We start from the raw sequence: 10253 nt of genomic DNA on the forward strand, positions 1-10253 counted from the left end.
TTTTTTTTTTTTTTTTTTTTTTTTTTGGTACCAGGGATCAAACTCAGGACCTTGCACTTGCAAGACAGGTGGAGGCACCACTGAGCTAAATCCCCGGCCCATGTCTTAATTTTTAATATGTCAGAAAAATATAAATAATTGAGATAAGAACAACCTGTGAAAGGTTGATACTGTGATGGTGTCGTACCTTTCTAAATGTTAAATGATACAGAGTTACAGGAAACATAGCAAATGTGGTTAGAAATAGATTGGGAAATCTTTGCATTTTTGAAATTTAGTGAAAGCTATTAAAAATGTGTGTAAAATATTTGGTGTATTTCTGAACCTTTCTCTTTGTTTTTTGTTTTTTTTTCAGGCCCCAGAACAGTATTTTTCTGGGCTCCAATTATGAAATGGGTAAGTCTGAACTTTTTGTGGAGGGCTGGGATTGAGACCAGGTCCTACTATGTAGTTCAGGCCAGTCTTGAACTCACTATGTAGCCCAGACTTGCTTTGAATTCACTGCAATCCTCCTGCCTCAGCCTTCTGAGTGCTGAGATTACAGGCATGGGCCACCATGCCTGGCTAGTCTGAACATTTTGCAGAAACTATTGAAAAAAAATCTTCAGTAGAAACCTTTTAACTTGAGGTAAATTTTATGAAGGATATACTTTAAAATATTATCAGTAAGTCTCTAAATAATTTTACAGAAAATACTCATTTTTCCTGTACAAAACATACTGTTCACTTTAGTTTCTCTAAGTCCCTAGATAGGAGGCCTTCTAGGAGTCTATTTCCTATCAAAACGTAATTTAGGACCCCTAGAAACATGAAATTTCATTCTCAAACTTTACCATTGACCTAGGGATATTACTTAATGAGACAGTGAAAGTTTGACATTCACAGGATTCACAAGGTCCTAGGTTTGATCTCCAGCATGAAAAAAGAAGAAAAAAGAAAAATAAAAAGCTAGGCTTGTAGTTTGCACTTATAATCCCAGCTACTGAGGAGGCTGAGGCAGGAGAATCACTTGAGCTCAGGAGTTCAACATGCGGAAACCCTCTTTCACTCCCTGTGTGTGTGTGTGTGTGTGTGTGTGTGTGTCCGCATGTCTACTAAGTAAAACCTTAAGCGAAATGACTTATATCAATGTGTAATAAAGGTAGGCAGAGAAATGTTTGTCTCAAAGAGTAGATGGGTCCATCCGGGTATATAGGTTAACATTCAGTAAATGGGACTTGTGACTCAGCCCAGTACTCTTACCCTATACCAGAGCTCCCTAAAGTTCCTATTGTTGTGCCCAAGTCACGAAGTCCCCAAAGACCACCAAGGAGTCAGGTCTGATGTAATTATAAGAGGAGTTTATTGCAAGCTCGAGCCTGGACCCTCAGGTTTCACCGTCACAGCAGCTTTAGACCGAGAGCCCAGATCCATCTTTGAAGTAGGATTATATAGGGTTAGGGAGACTCTTTCTTTTTATAGGTCCTATTTTTATCTTTGGCTTATTATTGGAAATTTGAGGGGTACTGGGAGGGCACTTACTGGAAAATTACTAATGCCTACACTTACAGAATCAATTCCTCTTTTTAAAGAACATCTGATTAAACAAATTTTATAATTAACAAAGACTACATATGTAAGCAGTGACTAATGCCTATGTTAGTAGTGGCTACCTATGTAAGCTGTGACTAGTACCTATGTTGGCTAAATCAGTTCCTCCTTTTAAAGAACATTGATTATCTTAAGCAGGGAGAATTTATCTGTAGATCATAAAAAGAGGATCAGAAACACAGGGAGACTGTCATACAGAATGGAATTTCTGCAGCTCTGTTCTGGGCAAGGGACACAGAGGGAGCCCACCTTGACCTGAAAACTTGGTCCTTACATCCCCGCCCCCCCCCAAGGACCTTAGGGACCCAATCATGGGAATTTGGGCGTCTTCTTCATTAAGCTACTTCCTGCTGAAAGGGGGCGACGTGGAACCTAAAAAAATGGGGCAAGGGTCTTTTAGGTCCTCGAGATCAGGGTCGGGTCTTGTATCATTAGTGCCGGTGGTAGTTTTGATGTGCCTCAAGTTCTTCTTTTACTTTGGATCTGGCATCCCGTAGGAGCTCTTTTTGTTGTTAATTCTTGGAGAGGTCTAGGGAAGGTAAGAGGAACATATGTATCTATTAGACAGGCAGCATTTTTACCAGTGTCTTTCAGCTTCTTTTAGGTATTTAGGCCTTAGGTCCCGCAACTGTGTATTATGTAATCTCTGTTTTTTTTTTAATTTAAGGGAGTCAGTTTTAGTGACTCGAGGAAAACTGCAACCCAATAGATCTAATAGGGATAAACTATGGGATAGGGTGTAGGGAAAGTAGGGTAATGGCAGAAATTTTATAGCTCTACCTATTGGGAACTAACTACGCCAGAGGCTCTCTATTACCCAATTTGGTCTCAGATCTTTTACCAGATTGAATTTTAAGCTATGTTATATACAATATCCTGTAACAAAAGCTATGTCTCTTATTCTGATTGACTCATTTATTTTTGCCCGACCATTACCAAACTTTGGTAGCACAATAAAGACAAGATTTTTGAGGATACAGAATTGAGAGCCATTTCAGGGCCGCTGGTGGGATCCATTTTTTCTGATGGTCCCGAAGAACTTGTCTACCTTTAGAGTGCTTGGGCTAAATGCACGTCCAGCCCTTAGAAAGAGAAAGAAAGAGGATTAGACAGAAAAGGGACATTATAATTTTTCCTGGACACTTGAGAATTTTTTTGTCTTCAGGAGGAGGCTGATATTGTTGTCTCAGTATCATTAATTGTACAGAATTTGTTTCTTGCCTAATAAAAGCAATCAACTTATTAATTATATAAGATCTTATTACAAGTGAAATTAAACCTAAAATTAGAGATCCGGCAAGGACTGAAAACAAAGAAGTTAGCCAGGGGGATGTGAACCAACTCTCTTGTCATCCTTGGTTTTGTGTCCTCTCCTTTTTTTCTTTTTCTAGTCCCTTTTTACTTTTAGCCATGGAATCTCTGACTATTTTGAATGATCAATATCTAGGGGGGTTGCCTGCAACTGCAAAGACCCCTCTTTCTTTGATTGCATTGTAGCTCCTGGACTATACAGCATGCCAGTCTTTTTTTGTTTTGTTTGTTTTGTAGTGGAGTTAATACTGGAATCTGTAGGTTGGAAAACAGGTTTAGATCGAGAGAGTAAGACTGAGTTTGGACCAATGACTGAGGGGGACCCTTAGTAACTCTAAGCTGTTCTTTAAATTGTCTAATAGTAAAAAGGACTCTTTGGTCGTAGCCTGATTGGTATAACCGTAATCCCCAATATTGTCCAGCTTTCCAGCTAGGAAATTGTTTTCCTAGTGAAGGACACCCGGATGGGGTTGCACAGGAAAGAGGAGCATCTCCCATTGAGGGGATTAGAAGCTAGTCGGGCCTGAGGTACCCTAGTAACTATTATCAAATCATCTTTTACAGGGGGTCCAATAGATCGTCCCGGTGAATTCGCATCTCCATTGTCTGCAATAAAAATGCTCAGCTCCCCGACACTTTTTTATCTGTCAGGACCTTCTGCCTCCTGGGCAAACGTAGAAGGACGTGTCACGAAGCTTTGCCCTACCCTCTACATGCCCACATCCTGGGCCGCCTCGGGGGAAGGGTGCATCCCTGTCCCGTGTCACCACATTCGGGCCTTTCCTGGGAATCGAGATCCCAGTTGCCGACATCCCAGGTCCCTATGGCCAACTTACATAAATCAAATTTGATATCTGGCCACCAAGTCCCCCGGGGGGACCCATGGGAAGTAGTATTTATAATTCTTCCTGTGGAGACATTAATAATCATCCAGGTGATATTTTGGGGTTCATGGGGATTGATAGAATGGCTCTTTGCAACCACTTGGAAAATAAATACCATGAGTAGACCGAGCATTCTTAAGCCCTGAAACTATTGCAAAAGACCCAATAATCACGTAAAAGACTATACCAATTTTAAACCTAGAAAATCTAATATAGGTTGATGGAGTCGCTGCTCCTAGCCCTGTTTATTCCATATCAGGGAGGACTGCTTTAATTAAGTAAACTAGTAATTTTCAGCTTCAGTGGGTATCAGAGGGTTATCGGGATCCTTGATTGATCTTTAAGGTCTCGGAGGCTGAGGGGTCAGCCGAGGGTTGGCATCCTTTTTCACGTGGGAACGGTGAACCCAAGCAGTAATCCCGTCCACCGTGACGGCTGTGGGGTGGACGATAATACAACATCAAAGGGAGGAGGACTCCCAATTATCGCCAGTTTCCAAGGTTAATGTAGTCAAGGTCTCTTTTAGGGTTCTATTCATCCTTTTTATTTGTCTTGCACTTTGGGGTTGATATGCACAATGTAATTTTTAATTGGCCCCCGTTACCTGAGTTAAATCTTGTATCACATCTGTTATAAATGCTTATTTATGATCACTGCCTATGGAGAGAGGCAGACTAAACCTTGAAATTTTAAGATCTTACATATTTTTTAAGCCCTTTTTATTTGTATAGGGAAGGCCCCAGGCCATCTAGAAAAATATAAACCCATTGTAGGGGGTGAGTATAATCATTAATTTGTTTAGTTACCTTTTTGGCCCATGTGCCTATCTCAGCATTGCCATTTGCTATTATCTCTTTTCTTTTTGAATTATTCTAGCTACTTTGTCAGATTTTTACATTGTCTTAAATAACTATATTATATCTTAGTTATTTTAATAAATTTGTCCTCTGCTGTGAGAAGACCACACCCGTATAGACTGTGCCATAGATATACCAAGTGGCAATCAGGAAATCTGTATAAACATTTGCCCTCTTTTTCTTTTGTCCATCAGAGAGCCTGTATGAGTGCACAGTTCCGCTCATTGAGCTGACTATCCAGTGGGGAGGGGTCCTGCTTGGACCATTTCATCTTGAGTCATCTCTGCATAGCCAGCATAGCGTATCCCATTTTCCATGAAGCTGTCACCATCCCTGAGCAGGACGAAATCAACCTCAGGCAACAGGTCTTTCTGCAGATCTAGATGACTGGAGAATAATTCGTCAGTGACCCCAAGGCAGTTGTGATCAGGGGGCCAGGTTCCGAGGGCAAAAAGTAGCGGGGTTTAAGGTTTTAACTGGAACAAAATATAGGTGGGGATTCTCACAGATGAGGGCCTGATATTGTGTGACTCTGTTGTTTGAGAGCCATCAATGTCCTGATATTCAATAGTTTTAAAAGGCATGGAGAAACCAAACAATTTACTTTTTTTAAGGTTACCTGGTCAACTTCTTTAATTAACATTATCGCAATTGTCAGGGTTTTATAAACAAGGATACTATCTCTTTATAGCTGGATGTGAACTCTAAAATAAATATATCATTGGCTGATTTTTAAATAAATTTGGAGACCTGTTTGGCCCCAAATTTCACCACAGTTTAGGCGTTTGTTGATTTTACCACTAGCATTGACGTTTACCTAGCTGGCATTTTTCTGTACTGAGACTTTCTCTGCCTCCTTTTGAAATATGTATTATAAGTTTATGTTGGAACCGTTTATCGTCTGCTGTTACGGCATGGCCGGAGGAAGCTCTTGCTCTCTGGTGGACTTTGTTTTTGTTAGCTACTTACTCGATGTTAATGTTCCATATCCCTGAGCAGAGACTACTAATCTGCAGTAGTCTACACAGGATAGGTGACAGTCATTGCTGCAAGCCAGGGGGTTCTACATTAAGACTTTCAGGCCAGCAGGGTGTGCTGGCCCACACCTGGAATCCCAGCACTTGGGAGGCTGAGGCAGGAGGATCACTGAGTTCGAGGCCAATCTGTGCTACATAGTGAGTTCCAGGTCAGTCTCAACTACATAGTAGATCCTGTCTCAAAAAACCAAAACAAATAAAAAAAGACTTTCAGGCCGTACTTCTTCAGACATTTAACTAGAGTAGAGTCCTTCTTTGCCACTTTGATTGAAACAAAATGATCTTTTCTATCTTGGATAAATTATACCACGGCGCATCCTGTATAATTTCCACTTTAGTTTTCTTTAAAGCAGAGAAGCTAATAGATACTTTCCCACATTATGAGAACAGAATCCTGCTAGATTTTTAGGCTTTTCTCCCACCCTGCTTTTGTTGTATTCATACCAAATTGGACAGGTTTTAACAACTTGCCTTTATTTAAATTTTCCAAAGCAGATACTTTAGTTTTCCTAGAAATAACAGCCCTGTTTCTATTTCAGCAGTTTGTCTAGTAGTGGATGGCAGTTGTGTAAAGTACACTAACAAGTAAAGCTGCTGAACAGGCTTGAGAGCAGAGGCCGGGACTGGTAAGATACGGCTCAACTAGAGGGAGCACAGGTGCGCGTGTCGATGCAGAACAGCCCCAGCCTGGAGCACTTTGCGCGCCTTGGGCCTCTGTTGGGCTGGGTATAGGGAAAGGGGACGTTGGCAGACCTGGGGAAGCTACAGCAGTGTGTGACAGTCGGTTCCCTTTTTTTTCCAGTCCTGTTGCACAACACTATTGAACAGTACACCATTTGGTGTAATTTTGCTCTTCTCCTTGAGAGCAAGTCAGTTATTTCCGATTTATCCTTGCAGATTTTTAATTCCTGTTTGCTTTTCCAGCTGGAGCCTTTACATAGATCCACATTTTAAAATCCTGAGCACTTTCCTATCTCTGAGTACTTTGGAGTTGAAATAGTCTGGGGTACTGTTTTTTAACACTTTAAAAGTATCATGTGGCACACTTGTTAATAATCAAGAAAATATTGTAAGAAAGCGAGAGAGGGAGACAGAAAAGAAACAAATTAATTTTGAACCATCTCATGAGTATTTATTGCAACCCAGGGAACATACACGAGTGCCAGAAAGAATTATAAACGTAGGCTTCAAATATTTAAATGTTTTAATTGATAGGAACAACAGGAGCTAGTTGTTTCATCTTTACCCCAAAACAGTCTGAGAAATAAATATCACTGTTTTCCAAGTAGGGGTACAGAGGTTCAAAAGACTCAATGGTTGTACACACTATCTTTAGAACACGGCGTGATAAACGGAGCCAAACAGACTCCAGACCCCACGTTAGGGTCTCTTACCTCACTACCTCACGTAGTCACGGAGGAGCTCGTACTTCCTTAGGCTGCTAGGGAATATTGTGCGTAATCTTCTCGTGTGCACAAGAGCTCCCAGAATCTGCGGTTCTGCTGCTCGAGTGAAGTGGGAAAGGACCGCAGGTAGTGCCGCGCCTGAACCTGAGGCGAGTGACACAGGAGAGGGTCCCGAGCATCCCATCCCTCAACCTGCTGCTCCAGGGAGGCCAGCTACTGTTACTTTGTTGTTGGACTCATGTTTTCTGGGCGCTGTGCTAAGCACTGTTCCAGTGTACTGTCCCAATCCTTAGGTCAGTCTTGCTGGGGTGGGCAAAAACATGCTCATTTTACTCACGAGGCATTTAGGGTAGGTGATTACTGTCACTCGTTCAAAGTCACACAGCTAATAAGCAGAAGTTAGACTCACAACGAGAGTTTGTAAATAATTTCTGTAAGGTTAGAGGGATGGAGAATGAAAGGGATTTTTTTTTAATGGGAAAGCCAGGCACTATAGCTGTGATGTGCACCTATAGTCCCAGCTAATCGGGAGGCTGAGGCAGGAGAATTACTTGAGCCTAGGAGTTGGAGGCCAGCAACGTAGTGAAACACTGTCTCCAAACAAGAGCAGGTAAGTGGGAAAGGAAGAACAATCACTGCCGTATCCTAGGAAATAAAAGTACCTCCTGGGAGCACAAACTAGGATCTAAACGTGGCTCAGCGTCTTCAGGGATTTATTCGTCAGGCCACAGTGTGGTCCCTGGACCCAGCAGGACAATAGTAGGAGTCAGTCCCTTTCTGCTAGTGGCAGTTTCCCCCCTGCCAAAGGGGAGCGGATGTAGAGCAGGGGACACATGCATGGAAGCCAGGAAGATTTTTAGACTAGAAGTGTTGCTGTGTTGGAATATCAACTTCATTGATTCACGCTGTATGGACTTGTTTTAAATTTATGTGTTAAACTCTTAGATAATCTGTGCTCCATTCAGGATCAAAACCTTAAGCCGATTTACATTTTCCATACAAGAGTGTATTTTAGGAACTCAGTAAAAACCTCGAAATAATTTCTACTGGCATACACAGGGTATGCTTTAAAGAGAAAAAAGGAAAGGGAGGTGAGAAGGTAAAGTCTCCACAACTGATGGCTCTGGGTTTGAATTTTTCATTAATCAAAATTATTTTATTACATTTTCTGATTCCTGCCATAAAGTACCATAACTGACCTTCTAGTGAAGACTTATATCTAAACTTTCTGAGTGCTGATGGTAGACACAAATGGGACGATCCTATGAAAGGCACTACTAAATGTACAACAAGTAGGGCCCAGGGTTTAGCTCAGCGGCACTGCCACCTGCCTCACAAGCACAAGGTCCTGAGTTTGATCCCCAGCACCACCTCCAAACAGAGTACAACTAAAAATAAAAACAGAATTATGTATCACAAGCGAATATTAATAAATAAAAGCACAGCAGAAAAGGCCATGTAGACTTGGACGTGAAAGAAAAGTGAACTAACCAAAAAGCTAAAATTGTAACCGCTTTTCTGGTGCTTAAAAATAATAACACAACAGAAAACGTGAAAGGAGGCTCCTTCCGGAAATCCTCATCGCCTCCGTCACGCAGCACATTTTCCTAACCCACGGTGGGACAGGGACAGCGCCGGTCGCCGGTCCTTACGGAAGTGTCATGGTGTGTAGCATCTGACCCTGCTTTCTGTGTCGCTGTGTCCAGGGCTTGGTGTGTGCTGGGTTGGCGGACATGGCCAGACCTGCGGAAAAGCTTAGCGCCGCTCAGTCCACTGTGCTGATGGCCACGGGTAAGTCAAAGAGCTCCTGTCCAGTTCCTGCCAAACATAAAAACTGTTTGTGTTTTGTTTCACATTAGTTTACTTAGTAGTTAAAGTTTGTTTTTGTTTTTGGTACCAGGGATCGAACTTGGGCCCTTGCACTTGCTTGTAAGGCAAGTGGCGAAACCACTGAGCTAAATCCCCAGCCCTCAGTTTTTGAAATATGTACACACGCACGCACACACACAGGAATTCTCAGCGTTCTCCGGCTCTAGGAAGCTATTTCTTCCTGGGTGAAAGGGACAGAGGAAGGTTATTGGCAATAACTATCTTCAGGGACTTTTGTTTTTTAAATTTTCGCCATGAAAATATTCTTGCAAGTAGGAAAGAAAGTTTCAATTCCTATTCTTTTGTCCTGTCCCCCTTTAATGTCCAAACTTAGAATTTTGTTTAACGCTGAATTACAAAGATATTTTGACGACTCAGGTAAATAGCATTTCTTCATCTTTCACTCTACATTGTTATTATCATAATCTTATTTGTAATTATTTTACCCTAATATTAAATATTCTGATGTTATTGCAGCAGTACTTGTGCTTTTAAAAGAAAATACTTTGTTTCAACAGGATTTATCTGGTCAAGATACTCCCTTGTAATTATACCAAAAAATTGGAGTCTGTTTGCTGTTAATTTCTTTGTGGGGGCAGCAGGAGCCTCTCAGCTCTTTCGTATTTGGAGGTAAGTCTACCAAGATATTTTTAAAACTCCCTCAGAAGCTACCCAGATGGCAGTATTTTTTAAGATTCATATGTAATGCTAAGACAGGAATGTGACTGAGGGAGAAATTTAGCATTTCTAGAAAAGTCTCCAGGGTTACAAATAAGTTAACAGCAGTTAGGCCAGAGGTGGTGGCGCAGGCCTGTAATCCCAGCACTCAGGAGGATCACGGTGAGTTCAAGGCCAACCTAGGCTCCATAGCCAGTTCAACGCCAGCCTGAACTATATAGTGAAAACCCTGTCTGGAAGAAAAAAGAAAAGAAAATTTAAAATCTTTTTTGTAAAGCAGTTAAGCAAAATATTGCTTAGTTTTTTAGATCTAAGTGCACAGTCTAGATGGATAACCCTTCTACACAGTTCCTTTGATTAAGACAGTATAAAAATAAGAAAGGGCTGGATGGAGATGGAGCTTGGTGGTAGAGTATTTGTCTAGCATGCACAAGGCTCTGAGTTCAATCCCTGTTACAATAAAATAAGATTTATTGCCAGGCGTGCTGGTGCACACCTGTAATTCCAGCACTCAGGAGGCTGAGGCAGGAGGATCGCTGTGAGTTCAAGACCAGCCTGGGCTACAAAGTGAGTTCCAGGTCAGCCTCAAATACAATGAGACCCTGTCTCAAAAAAAAAAAA

At 41.6% G+C, this 10253-nt stretch overlaps 1 protein-coding gene across 1 annotated transcript in view; it reads left to right on the top strand.

The window, feature by feature from the left end:
* The window catches only part of Mpc2 (mitochondrial pyruvate carrier 2), a 19986-nt gene that overhangs the window by 8195 nt on the left and 1538 nt on the right, over nucleotides 1-10253 (top strand). The window contains exons 2-4 of the mRNA XM_010633958.1: nucleotides 356-396; nucleotides 8792-8876; nucleotides 9473-9584. Coding sequence (XP_010632260.1) covers nucleotides 356-396; nucleotides 8792-8876; nucleotides 9473-9584 — 238 coding nt within the window. The remainder of the gene's footprint in view (nucleotides 1-355; nucleotides 397-8791; nucleotides 8877-9472; nucleotides 9585-10253) is intronic.

The sequence above is a fragment of the Fukomys damarensis genome, unplaced genomic scaffold (assembly GCF_012274545.1).
Source record: "Fukomys damarensis isolate Sample0158 unplaced genomic scaffold, DMR_v1.0_HiC HiC_scaffold_19, whole genome shotgun sequence".
Lineage (NCBI taxonomy): Eukaryota > Metazoa > Chordata > Mammalia > Rodentia > Bathyergidae > Fukomys > Fukomys damarensis.